A 14,362-nucleotide genomic window follows, 5' to 3' on the forward strand; every position below is an offset into this window, starting at 1 on the left:
GCTAAGATTACTTTAGGTAGCTGTAACAACAAATATATATTTATTTATATCTTGTACAGTTTGACATCATTGTGGCTAGCTGCATTTTTACAAATGGAAGTTGGTCTAGCAACATGGGGGGGGGGGGTGCGCATTTTAAATAAGGCAAGCAGTGTGGCATTACTATCACGAATGGCAACCAAAAGTGGAGTTTAGTGCCTGGAAGCACTTCCCCATCCCCCTTTGTTTTCTAAACACATTCTCAAGTTGAAAGCATCTTTCATTTTTCTTATGCTTGGGTTACTGTTCTGAGACCTTTGGGCAAACTGAATAAATGTAAGGATGACACAACAGTGTCAGCTCTAGATGACTTATTCTTAGTGCTACAATTTAATTGGAACTGTAGTAAAGAAGTTTGGACCAAAAATTAAACTTGCTGCATACAGATTTTCCTTTTGGTTCCTAGCTTAGGGGACGGGGAAGTTTTGTCTTTAGTGACCTCATCATAAAGTGGAGATTGTTAATAATTGGGTGATTCTCTCATTTCTCTGGTTTGTCTAGTCCTGTGACTTTTGATGCGGGTGTACATGCTGATTGTCAACTGAATACTTGCTTGCTTTCTTCCCTTTCTAAACTACCTAATCTTTATTTCTGCTGAGGTTGTTTGTTTGTTTTTCAGATGAGACCCTTTTTGCTCTTCCTGCTGCATCTGAGCCTCTGATATACTCCTCTGCAGGCAAGTTCTTTCTGCTAGCCTTTTGTCTGAGTACATTCTGCGCTTCAGCTTCCATCTCATTAACACCTTCCCTCTAGCTTCCATTAACTCAGATTAGTTTGGGTCCAAGTATAGCATTTATCTTCTAAATTTTAAAGCTTGTGATTTTTGTTTGCTCAAGATTCAATAGACTCTACAGAAGCAAACACAACTTGTAAACAAGTATAGCTTTCTGTGAGTTCTAGGATCTTAATGCAGGGTAATGTTTGGTACTGTTAACATTTTAAAGTATAGTTGCTCTTAATGCTTAGTAGAAAGACTTAATCCATAATAACTTTCTGCAGTATTTTGCATCAATAGATTCTCTATCTATAATGGATATAGAATGACCTTTCATTTTATACTCTGGTCACTAACTTCCCTTGTAAAAGGGGAAAAAATACAGATTGTTTCCTCCCCCCTGCACCTGGTTAAATGCCTGATGTTCTTGTGTGATCTGTTCTTCTATGGCCTGTTGGGCTTTACTGTAATCTTTGCACTGCACAAAGTTGCTGCTTCTTTAACATTTGCCCACTTCTCTGCTAGGAGAGGTGAAGCAGAATAACACTTTTTAACCCATATCTTTAAACGGACAGTAGTAGTTAGGCTAGAATTTAGAGGAATCTTTAACAACTAACATTATTTGAACCTGTCATAAAGTTTGTATTAACTTTTTAAGAACACTTGCATTCTCTAACTTTCCTTTCTGTCCATGGTCACAGAAAAAGTTATGGACTTGCAGGAGAAGCCAGGTAGCATTGTGTCGTCTGGTCAAGAGGATTTTACTGCTGTCCCGCTTGATACTGCTGCTTCTCTTCCTTCCTTCTCTCCTTTCTCAGCTGATCCTTTTAAAGAGCATGCAACCTTTGATATGTTATCAGAGGGATTATCTGCAAGAACCATTTACAAAGAAAAGGGAAGTGATATTTATAAAGAAACTACAGAAAATGCAAGAAATCCATTTCTCATAGAGAAAAACTTAAGAGAAGCCCCAGAGATGGAATACTCAGAAATGAAATCTCCTCCATCCACTAAAGTTGAAGCAACCATTGTCTCCCAGACTAAGGAAGAAATGCTGCTAGAAAATGGTAAAGAAATATATAGCCTAGGAAAAATCACTGCACAGCAGCAGGATGTGTCTCCAGAAGCCCATATGGAATTGTTTGAAAAGCATGATGAAAAGGAGTCTTCTAAGAAAGTGAAATATGATATTGATGATGGTGGTGAAAAGGTGGCTTTGAAAGAAGACACTCCTTCAAGGGAACAATATGTAGATTTCAAACCATATGAACCAATATGGGAAGTAAAAGATACTTGTCATGGAGTTAGCAGCTTGAAAGAGGCTGTAATAAGTGAGGTAGACTGCAAATTAGAAAGCAGCCTAGACGAGAGATTTGATACAGATAAGATGGTGACAATACAGAAAGATTATGAAAAGGAGAGTGAAGGCAGTAATGAAGATCTTTCTTTCCCAAGCACCCCAGAAGCTATAAAGGGATTGTCACAGACTTACATTACGTGTGCTAAACTTGAACCAACCGTAACATCTGAGGACAATATAGTCAAATCTCTTTCTTTGTTGGAGGATGATGCTTCAGAAAACAAAACCGATGAGAAAAAAATAGCAGAAATGAAAGTCCAGACATGGATAGAACGTGATTTTAAATTAGTAGGCAGGCAGGAAGTTCTAGAAGCTGACTATGCTAAAACAGATGCTTTATCAAATATATCGTCTGATAATGCAGCAAATGTGCCTGAAGGTCTAACTCCAGACTTAGTGCAAGAAGCGTATGAGAGTGAAATGCATGATGCAACATGTACAAAACTTGCTTATGAAACTAAGATAGATTTAGTTCAAACATCCGAGTCCTTACAAGAGCCTTTGAATCCTGTAGTACAGCTCTGTCCCTCATTTGAAGGACCTGAAACTGCTCCATCACCAGTCTTGCCTGATATTGTCATGGAAGCCCCATCAAACACTGGAGCTGCTTCTGCAGATGCTATTGCTGTACAGCTTGAAGCCTCCCCATTAGAAACTTTTACTTCTGTGGCTAGTTACGATAATGTGAAACAAGTGTCTGAGAAACCTCCACTGTACCAAGAGGAACTGAATATATCATTAAAAGAGGCTCCAGGAATAAAGGAGGAAGCTGCATTCAAAGAACCTGATCATAAGAATAGGGCTGTTACTGAAGAAATAGAGACTCCTTATATATCTATTGCATGTGATTTAATTAAAGAAACAAAGGTCTCTAGTGAATCTCCTTCACCGATCTTTTCAGATTATTCGGAGACACTGATAGAATGTGTTTCACGGGATGTGCCTGAACATAAAGAGCCTGTTGAAAAATTGTCACCTCAGCCTGAAAACTATGACTTGCTTGGCAATCAGCCAACACCTGATTTTCCTCAGAAAGAAAATGAAGTTCCACCATCTCTTACTGCGACAAGTAAATCAGTCGAAAACACTGGGAAGATTGGAACGGATCATGGAAGTATGGAGGAACTTAAGGAGCTGCTGCCTTCTACAGCCAAGCCCTACCTGGAATCTTTCCGACCCGAATTGGCTTTTTCCAGAATGCCGGCTCCAGTGCCTGTAGAGGCAGCTTCCATGGAAATAGACAAGAAGGAAAAAATTTCCCTTCAGATGGAAGATCTGAATGCTGTTGCCTATTCAGCTGAAATGCATATTGCTGAGGAGTCCAAAATTGGAGACAAAGTTCTTTTACCCACAGAGTCCTCTCTAGTCCAAGTGACAGAGGACTTTGTGACATTGGTCACCACTGAATCCACGCCTAAACTGGTGACAGAAGTCTTTGATAAAGAAATACTGTACAAAGATGAGAGTAAAGAGATGACTAATGGGATCAAAGATGAGCTGAGGCAGTTGCCTTGCCCAGAACTACCCCATGATCTATCTTTAAAGAATGTAAAAGTGAAAGCAGAAGAAAATGTTCATGTCTTGGAAAAACCTTCAGAGGCTGTGAACAGAGAAGAGCTTGAAATATCCAAGGTGTCCTTGCTACCTGCAGATGTTTCACCTTTGCCTGCTGAAAAAGAGGTAGTTAGTATAGTAAAACCTGAAGCTCTTGAGAAAGCAGTGGAGAGAGAAGTTCCATCTGGTAAAGAAAAGGAGAAAACTCCTGCTATATTTTCAGCAAAGCTGAGTAAATCCTCAGGTAATCTCCATATACTGTCTTGCATCTTGTTCCTCAGCAGTTTCTTTAGCTGAATTTAAGCATATTATGATTTGTTTCTTTTGAAGTAGATCACTGTATACATTTCATTATGTAACACTTCGGGTGCTGCCGGCCTGTTCTGACTACCAGTACTTTTTACTTGCATACCAGCCACACAGCATGGATTTCTTCTCTCATCCTCCTCCTGGTGCTTTCTTGATACAGAATTTTATGCCAATCTAAGAGAACAGTTTAATGCTTATTTCAAATTCCTCTGTAGTCCTCTATTTAAAAGGGAAAAAAAAGAAACCCATGACATCAGAAGCTGTGCAACCTAGCTGTTAATTGGGTGTCCCCGTGGTTTTAAGCTGTTTTCAACTAGGTGCTTGTGCAAAGCCATATTATTGTAAGACTGAGCTGTGGAAGGTTGGAGTTGGAGTGATATAACCATCATGGTCCAGGAATTGAGAGGCCAGGATTTTTGTGGGTGGTGATTTTAATAATTAGACCAACAGCATGGTTGGGATAAACGTATTTGAGCTTTCAAATGAGATGCATTCATCAGGCCTGAGGAAAGAAGCAGGCACAACAATGATTAAAAATGACGTGGAGGACTATGAAACTGGAGAAGAAACAAATTTCCAGGGGTAACAGAGGGTATATTTAATCTATTTTGTGTCCAAGTTTTTTGTTTTGTTTTGAATTCCAAGTGCTTTTATTTCTTATACAGAGTTCGTTGGAGATCTTTAGTCTTCTGAGTGCTATCTCTTCTGTCACTGCATGTAAAGCTTATAACCAGAAAAGACTGGGAGGCTCTTAGGTCTCCATTGGCCTAGACGTACATCAGGGAGTTTAACATTTAGGTTCCTGGAAAAAGCTGAGCATCAAGAAGAGGTTCTGTGACCTTTAAAATCCCTTTACTCAATACAGGTATATTGAGGACTTGTATTTCTTCTCCAGATAGTCTGCTCTGCTGAACTCCAGCATAGCATTTGCTGTCCAGTTATACTCTTAAAAAAGAGCAGAAGGGTTAAAGGTAGGTCTTTTAGCCATTTTGCTGCTTATACATGCTGCTCTCAATTTTATGCCACAGTCAGTTGCACCTAATTTGTAAGATGCAGTAAAGCTGTGCTTGGCTTCCTGCCTCCCACTGCCTGTGCCTGTGTTGGAAAGGTTCCTGTGAATTATACATAAGCCTGTCACTTAGAGGAAAACTACTTCTAGCGTGGGCAGTCTGTCCTTAGCTTTCAGTTTTGGTATTAATGCGAATACCTAGAATCAGCAATAACTTGGATGTATGTATTTAATAGTAATCTACATTCTGAAAAAATCTTGTTTTACCACATGCATCCTGTCCAGTTTAGCTTTGTTTTGTGTAGACTCCATGTTGCATGTATATAATCTTGCCTCTAATTCTGGTGTGTGAATGTGTGGCTGTATTATTTGCCCTATTTCACGCCTGCACCTAGGAATTCCAGTTTTTAAAGATTTGGAGAACCTCTGAAATTATGTGTATGTATCTTTTTTCCTAAGTACTTTTTACCTTGTTTTTTCAGGTACAGCTGTCGCTTAGTACAGTAGTCTTTGTATGGTCACAAAATTATTCTTTGTTGCTTTTTATGAAGGCTTGATACCAGTACCAGTTGATTCCTTCAGTGCTTTTCTTGAAAATGGATTCTCCTTCATTCATTTGAACTCCAGGGCCACTTCCAGATGAGCAGGGACATGGTCTTGCAGTAGCACAAATAGTAGTGGCACAAACTTGCCACTACTTTGTGCCGCAGCTCACACCTCTGCATGTGCCCTTTGTTGCAGGACGCATTTGCCCGTAGTGGGACAACCGCCTGTGCCCAGCTCCTGGCCGGACTCCTCGTGTGGCTGAGGCACCCTGTGCCCCAGCCAGATGAGGAGTAGCACATAGAGATGGAGGTGCTGCCTGTCCCCTCATCTCAAGGCATCTTGTATGTAACCCAGCCAGCCACCGTGGCTGGCTGGAGTGCAATGTGACTTGGCATGGGGGTTCTGTTGCCTGAAGAGATGAGCAGGCAGCAGCTGCCTGCTCCCCAGTTTCTGCATTTGTCCCAGCACACACTATTTTCTCATACCTTGTGCTCCTCTTTCTTCCTGTTTTTTGGTTTTTGTTTTTTATTACTGGGAAATCCTGGTAGCAAATTTTGCCCATGCTGCAAATTAGCAGCGCCGTGCACAGTTTAACATGCAAAATGTGTGGTTTGTGGCTCCACAAATGGCACATTACCTGTATGTATGGACACGACCCAGGAGTTTGTCTTTGGTTTTAAAAAAACCCACCAAAAGTTGATTTGTCAAAGATGCTTTTCTAGCATAGCACTGCCACTAATTTAATAACAAGCATAAAGATGAGAAGTACTAAAATGAAACTTTTTAATTTTGTAGAGTTCTCTTGGCATGTTTGGAAAGTGAATCGCTAAGATTTTTTTTGAATCGGCATTTGCGGCTGAGGTTTCTTGCTGGTCTTTGGGTTGATAAAGTCCAAATTGTACTTTTTCTATGCTCTTTAAAAACATACGAAAGAAATAAATCAAACTCTTTTACTCAAATATAGCCAGTCAGTGCTGTATGGCCTGCACAAGCCTAGAGGAAAGTGCTGTCCTTTAAACACAAAGTAAAACTCTAGGGAGAGTATAAATCTGCTTCCTTAATATCCGTATTTTACTAGTAGATTCTAAGAAAAGCTAGTCTTGCATAGTAGTTCTTTGAGAGAGGATGTTAATTTTGTTTTAAAGCTATTGGAATATTTTCTTGAGACATATCAGTTAAAGCCTAGAGAAGACTTCTAGATAAGAGCCTGGATCTAATTTGCTGACAAATTTAAAACTGGCAAGAATGCTGAATCAGGAAGAGATACAGTCCAAATTCCTTTTGTAGGTTTTTAGCTCAAATGTATGTGCGCACACTCTCTCTGCCTCTCCGCCTTGTTTTGTAGTTACTGACTTTTGTAGCCTTTTTGAAGATCTCAGTGTAGTTGGAGAAGACAGTAGTTTAAAAAGTTGTTTCTTCATTAAACCGTACTATTAATACACAATCTTTGAGTAGTAGAACTGCAAATCAAAGCATTGATGCACATATCTCTCATAGTGCTTTTTCACACTTAGGAAAAAAAACTGGAGGGCAAACAACGGATGTTTGCCTGTGGCCTGTTGCATCCATCTTTGTTCATTCCCACCATACTCTCAATAATTACGGCAATGTCCTAATACCTAGAAAAATAATAGCCTGTTCGTGATTATAACTTCAGATCTGAGCATCAATGCTCACTAAAGCTAGTTTAACTTAATATTCAGGTAGACATCTGAAAAACACTGCCGAGTGACGATATACTCCTAAAATACTTTTGTTTTCCTGTGCCATTACCATTGTCAGTTTAAATACCAGAATATTAATGTATAGAAGACCCTCGCCATTTGCGGGGGATACATTCCAGTGAATGCAAAATCCATGAATACTGATGGGGCTCCCTGTCAGACTCCACAACCACTCCCCGCTCCTCCCACCCCCGCATTGTTCGTGGGGCTCTCCCGCAGGGCCTGGGAACCAACCCCTTCCCCCCAAGTGCTTCCACCTCTGCGGCTCCTAGCACCACCGCGGCTGCCTCATGTGGTGGCAGCAGAGATGCCACTGCTGCCTTGCTTCTCTGTCCCTGGGGCTCCCTTGCAGTGCCTGGGGACCGACCCTCTTCCCCTGAGTACCGCCACGGCTGCCTCTAGGGGAGAAGATTCTACTGCCTCCCTCCCTCACTCTCCACCCGCCTCCTGGCTCTGCCCTCCCCACAAATATTTGAACCTGTGAATCCAGAGTTCACAAATAGCAAGGCTTTCCTGTATGTCTAAAAAAATTGCCCTTGATATCTGGAGTGAACTGTAGTGCATTGTTTGCAACCCTTGAGAGTTTTAAACATCTAAATGCATAAATGTTACTGCTCATATACATCAGCTTTTAGAGTAATCCCTTCTTAATGGTCTAATTTCAAATGTAATTGCTGCCAAGCATATCCCTAGGTTTTCAGAGTTGTCCAACAATGTATCTGGACATAGGCCATGGTACTTCGATAGCAAAGGTTGGGAGGGGGAATAACAATGAAAGAAATTAAACCAGAAAGAGAGGGGGGTGTGTGTGTGTGTAACATGGTAGTGTCTACATAATAGCTGTTGAAACAGTCTCTCTAAAAGTAGAGTTTGGTGCCATCTAGTGTTTATAAATGAAAGATAATTTAGGGCACGGAAAATGCTGACCAAGGGTGCGACATATTCCAGAGCAGAGAAGTATTTTTAAGATATTTTCAAATTGCTTTTTTCATTCCTTTTTTTTTTTAATTTGTATCTTCTAAAATGCTGTAGGGAGTTGGAAATTTTAAAAGCCACTGCAACCTATCAACCCTTGCTGCCTGTCAATCTTAACTCCTTCACGACTTTTTAGTGGATCTGAAAGTGATAGTTGTATGAAGATGAACAACAGATAGCATCTTTTCTGTCACATTTATTCATGGAAAGAGGCTGCCAAATGTTCTGAAGATGCCACCAAACTACTTGCTAGCCTTAATGTCTACAAAATAGGATTTTTTACAATGATATACTTGGAACGTAGAAGACTTTAATGTCCAATATGTATATGGTTAAGAATTTAATGAATCTTTAATAGAATTTTGGACTTTCAAAGCATCTAGCAACAGTAGAACATTAAACAATGAAGTGTTGTCCCTTTTTTCAGAGATTAAGAGAGTTGAAATCCATGTTGTATACTGAAATCATCCAGTGGAAATGGCATGTTTGCCCTATAGCTTCTAGAAGTTTTGACTGCCATTTGTACCAGTTGAAGTTAGTAGGGGCCGTGGGTTCTATGCAACTCCTGAAAATCAGATTTCTAATTTAGGCACTTATTTTTAAAAAAATATTTGGGTTTAATTTAAGACTAAAAATTCAGTACTACTTCTTTGGGTTTGTGAGTCTCTTGTGGATTCTAGTCTACTGTCTGCTCAAGGGCACTTCATGTCATTCAGACTGAATGCGATTAAAGTATGAAAACCTCACGTTCCCTTAAAAGCTGTCATTACAGAGTAAAGCATAAGACATGCACGTGTTGAGCCACAGTTTGGGAAGGTATTCACCTGCTGCACATGCCCACTGCTGGTGTGATTAAAAATATCTATCTATTTTAGTTTCTGGGAGCACAAATAAAGTACTTGTCTTTTCGCATGTCTGTAACTTGAAACCAAGTTGTTCTAAAAATTGTGAGGCTCTAGCCAAGAGGAATGTTACCGTGTATCACCATTAACCAGTTGCTGTTCTCCTCTGTTTCCATATCCTGGTTAGTACTACAGTAAGTAGTCGGATATAAATAAGAATTTAGCTGCCAAGAAGTGCTGTCATTGAAAAGAAGACTCACTTTTTAAAGAATTTTACGGTTGCTTTCAGAAACATGATTAACTATTTTTGGGCTCTCACCTTTTGTGAAATACTGATTTTTTAAGTAAACAGACTTCTGATTTGAGGTGGAAAAAGAGCAGAGAAAAATGTGTGTTTTTGTTTTTGTGTTTTTGTTTTTTTTTTCCCCTTCCCCCAGATGAAATGGTCAGGGAGAGAACTTAGTGCAAAGTAGTGCAGTTTACTTCTGGAGGGAACATGTTGTGAATTTTCATTATGAAATCAGACCACTAAGAGTAGTATTAGTTGGCATTGTACAGGCTGGTGCTATGCTAGCTTCCTTCAGTTGATGCCACTCCTGCCATTCTAATCTTTGAACGTTCCTGATACAAGCTTCCAGTTACCCTGGAGCTTGTGATGAATAGCCTTGATGCATTTGACCCAAAATATTTGGGTCCCAGCTTTCTGTAGGCAGAAGGCTTTTATCTTTAACACTACTACTCGGTACTCTGTCTTTTTTTTTCATTAAAAATGGTACAAGATTACGAGAAACTGGAGCTCTTGCTAGCTTATTCATTAATGGTCTCATAGAAGTCTGTACTCCTAGAGCCTTATGTGAGAACTTCACCATTTAACTTCAGTGAGAACAGAAATGGGGCAATGCCAAGTGCTTTTAAGGGCATCTGCACATGCTTTTACACACGTCTAAACATAATGTGCATTAAGGTGACTTTTAGGTGTGCGTTTACACGTGCACTAAGGCACATTAGCGGGGTGTGTGGACTGATTTGGGACTAACTTTCATCTCATGTTGGTCTGCACACCCTGTTTAATGTGCCTTAGCATGTGCACGTGTAGGCATGCACCTAAATCGCCTTCAATGCACATTAGGGAAATGTGCATTAAGTTTAGGCATGTGTAGATGTCCTTAAAAGCACTCGACACTGCCCTACTTCTATTCCCAGTGAAGTTAGTCCCAAGTCAGTCACCATACATGTGCATTAAGGTGTTTTAGCTGTTTGCACCTAAATTTGACGCCTGCTTTTGCTGGTATCAAATTTAGCTGCAAATAGCCTAAAATTGCCATTTTTAAGGTGCATTAAGGGTGCACATGAGTAGATGCGTGTCCTTTAATGTGCTTTTAATTGGGCTAAAGCTCCTTAAATCACATGTAGATGTGCTTTTTAAAGGTCCTACTCTAAGCTATAATTAAAAAAGCTAGAAGTCGGTGAGATCTGCAGGCTGATCCTAGAATACTAGTTGTTCTAGGTTGGGATGGTGATTAAATTGGGTTTATACATGTGAGCCCTCTTACTCAAATACAGCTGTGTACTGAATTTGGTTGAGCCCATTCTAGATGTCCATTAATTGATGCTGTCACTTTTTTTATAATTTGCCTGTTGGCTGAGTTAAAATAAAATTGTTCCAGAAATCAGTGTAGAATTAACACTCAATAAACCATTCTCATTCCCTAATAAATTGTTAACATCCATTTGTATACTTAACAGCATTACACAAGGGTTCATTATCTGAAAAAAGATGCAAGTAATTGTGAAGGGACAGTTTTCATTATACTGGAGTTTTTGGGCTAAATGACTGCATGAGGAAGATAGAATAAATATTGTACATGTAGAGAAGAAATGAAAGGGATGAAGTGCAAGGGGCAGGGAGTGAGAACGGTCTGCATATGGGCTAATGCACTTGGGATTTGACAATAGAAATTACTTTGTTTTCTTTGTGTATGTGTATAATGCTCAAGTATGAGAAAAGAAGACATTCTAAATTTCTGTTCCATGAATTTTATAACTGGTTAAATGTGCTGCCAATGGCATCAGGTGGTTTTAGTTTAACTTTTTATTTGTAATAAAGTTAACTATCCTAAGCATATCAAAAAGATAGGGACCTGGAATAGAAAATCGACAGCTCTTTCAGCCAGAAACTAAAATGAATGCAGCTTTGTTGTACTCTGACAGTTCTAAAAATACTTGACTCTTACAGAGCAATGGTAACAAGAAGGGTGTATTGGTATATGCATTCATATTGGTGACTGATATTCTTAGAGTGTGTCAAATTTAGCAGGCAACTTTTAGTGTTGTTTTGAATTAGATTTATCCCAAATAACACAAAAATGGTGGGGAAAATGAAAAACCGCACATCTTAGTAGGAACTAGTTAACCTTAATAGTTATAGCTTAAAGGGGAAAGCTAGTTTCCAAGCCTTTATTTCACTGTTATAGTTAATGCCAAAACGAGACAAATTGCCACAGTCTTATATATGCAGCAGATTTTAAATTCCCACAGATTCTAGACCTCTGGATTTTATGGCAGTTCAGAATGGGAATAAAATGTTGCATCAATTCTAAGGCCATATTTGTGCCTACAATATCAGAGAAGTGACTGACTGTAGAGCAGTGCAAAAGGCAGTAGGTGTCCAGGGCTTTATGTGACTTTGGTAAACTTGTTTTCATTTCATGTTGCATTGAAGGATAACTAACTATACATTAGTAGAGGAAACCAAGTGTTAAGATGGAAATAACTAATTTAGTGTCAGACTGAAGATTGCTTTCATGGAAACTTGGAGTCTTTTTTCTGGATTGGATTTAGGATGGGGTCTATTGGGGTCTATTTTGGAATCACTGTCCATGCTGGGGTGCTTTTTTGGCCTCTTATTGTTAATCTCAAGCATTCAAAAATGGTGGGGGGTTTAAAGTTTTTACTAAGTTCTAACTTCTTTCAGGGGCGAATAAATGTATTTTTGAGCTTTTTGTCTGTTCCAGATTTTTTTAATCCTTTTAGCTCAGGTCTGTCCAACTGGTGGTGGCCCATGAGGGGTTAATTGTGGCTCCTCGGCTCCCACCTGCCCCTTCTCCCCCACATAGGGCTTTAGGCTCCCCCTCCCTCCAGTTTCCCCCTTCCTGCCCCTGCTCCAGTGGGCAGGGCAGTGCAGGCTGCAGTACCTGGGGAGTCCGAGTGGCAGTGGGGGAGTTGGTGGCCAGGGTGCTAAGGGTGAGTTGGGGGAGCACTGGGAGCAGCAGTGGGGAAGTGTGTGGTGCTGCAGTATAGGTGCTGGGTCACGTAGTGCAGCAGAAACGGAGCATGTGGCCTCCAGGGTCCGTAGCCCTTGCAGGTGTGGCCTGAAGAATGTGGTAGCCCCGGCCACTTAGAAGTTGGACAGCCCTGCTGTAGCTTATGCTTGCACCATGTTTACAAACTTGTTCTAGTCTCAAGGTTGTAGAGAACTCTTAAATTAATGCCTCTTCCAGTCTCAGAATTGAGGTTGCAGGAGCTACTGTTTCTAATATCAAGAGGCTCAAAACAAAATAGTAGGAATTGGCATCAATAGATGCTGCCAAGTTGGCAGTAGGTTTTTGGTTTTGAAAAAAAAAAATCCCCCCCTCTCCTTTTCACTAATACCTATTCATTGACATGTGCAGAATGTGAGAGAGCTGTTTTTTAAGGAATAAAGTAATTGGTAAAGAGATTTCCTTCAGTCTCCTAAAGAGTTTCCTTTATGGGAAAGATGGAAATACTGTTGTACTGTTTTTTCTCACTGAAAAGAAATGCATTGATCAGAAGTTCAGGTTATATGAATGGCAGGATGACTAAAGCTTTCATTGGAGGGATGAGAAACACTTGCAGGAGAAAAAAGGCCAGGGGAGGGTGGAGAGGAGAGCAGGGGAAAGCAAGAATTAGATGTTGCAGAATGCTTAATGTAAGGTTTGATCTTTCTCTTTTTCTTAAAAGAAAACTATTTAAAATTTAAAGTAAAGCTTTTAAACTGATACAAAGCCCATGGTCACAGAATTTAACTTCTGTCAGTTTGGTGAACAAGAGCACTATTGACATGCAAGATTCTGAACTAATACCTTAGCACTGAGACATTACAAGAGTAGCCTTTTTATCCCCACCTTTGAATTACTAATTTCTTTTCCTACCTTCCTTTAGTTCCATTTTGCTACGAGTAGCAAGCAAATGGCTGCAACAGTAAGGGGATTGAATTTTAGAATTAGTGCTGGAGCATTAGTAGCTTAGTTACAGATTGCACTGCGTCAGTCTGTTCCACACCCAGAAGACAGTCAGGTGACTTAAGTCCTGCAGTAGTTGTGCAGCAGACGAGACTGCAGACCTCTGCTGGGGAACTGATGTTTCATATCACAGACTGTAGAATTTTCCAATTGCAGCTATTCTGTTGGTATGCATAATTGATAATCACAGCTGGAGGGTAGAGCGTTGGAGGAGAGATGGACAGTCAGCCGAGCAATTGGAAAGATAAGGGTATTTATTTAACATTTTTCTTAAGGTGGAGATGTTGTGGTTTGTTTTCAGTAAATGAGACGCGTAGCGCTGATGGAAAAATATGTACCTAGAGATGTACGTACGGTACAATGGCGTTTGTATGTGGAAATGAAACGGGTCTCTGACCAAAATGAATATGCATGACTAGTGCTGAGGAATATGTTATTTATTGAGGAAAAACAGCATCTATGATACAAAGCTTGGTGAATAAAATTTTGCAGCCATATGAATCATGACATGGAACAGCTTACTCTTTCATGCACTGCACAAATGTCAGTGCAGTCTTCATTTAGCCAGTGTATTCCTTGGAAAAAAATTAATTAGTATTAACAGTTAATGTAACTGAATTATTTAAACAGGTCAGGTTAAGTGTGTATGAAGCTGTCTAGCAATTTCATGACTTGCAGCTACATGCAGAATACAGCAGGCTGTATTTTTTTTTCTCTTTTACAGGGGAAGACACTTGTATTCTTTTAAATGTAGATTGCTTAGGATTATTTGTACTCTAATTGGATTGTAGATATGCTGTTTTTATGTCTAATTCTCAAAATTAGCAAGCATAATCTTTTGTACTTCTAGGTAAATAAGTAAGTAGCTAGGTTTAAATTGGTATGACTGACCTTTGTATCTGTAACTGCCAATTGAGATTATAGTTCTAAATCTCTGTGGATCTTCATTAGTACTGGGAATATAAGAGTTTTTTTTAAATCCTGTTTATACAGGTGAGGATCACATTTTATCACCAAGACTAGCTTT

General features: G+C 39.7%; 1 protein-coding gene across 2 annotated transcripts in view; it reads left to right on the forward strand.

The window, feature by feature from the left end:
• The first annotated feature begins 625 nt into the window (after positions 1-625).
• The window catches only part of RTN4 (reticulon 4), a 39,536-nt gene continuing 25,799 nt past the window's right edge, over positions 626-14,362 (forward strand). Inside the window, exons 1-2 of one of the 2 annotated variants that reach the window (XM_019549289.1) lie at positions 626-715; positions 1,456-3,912. In XM_019549289.1, coding sequence (XP_019404834.1) covers positions 1,464-3,912 — 2,449 coding nt within the window. In that variant the 5' untranslated portion in view covers positions 626-715; positions 1,456-1,463. Of the gene's footprint in view, positions 716-1,455; positions 3,913-13,411; positions 13,586-14,362 lie in introns of those variants that run through there. The other variant, XM_019549290.1, reaches the window with a different exon arrangement.

Source organism: Crocodylus porosus, unplaced genomic scaffold (genome assembly GCF_001723895.1).
Source record: "Crocodylus porosus isolate Cpor-Errol unplaced genomic scaffold, CroPor_comp1, whole genome shotgun sequence".
NCBI lineage: Eukaryota > Metazoa > Chordata > Crocodylia > Crocodylidae > Crocodylus > Crocodylus porosus.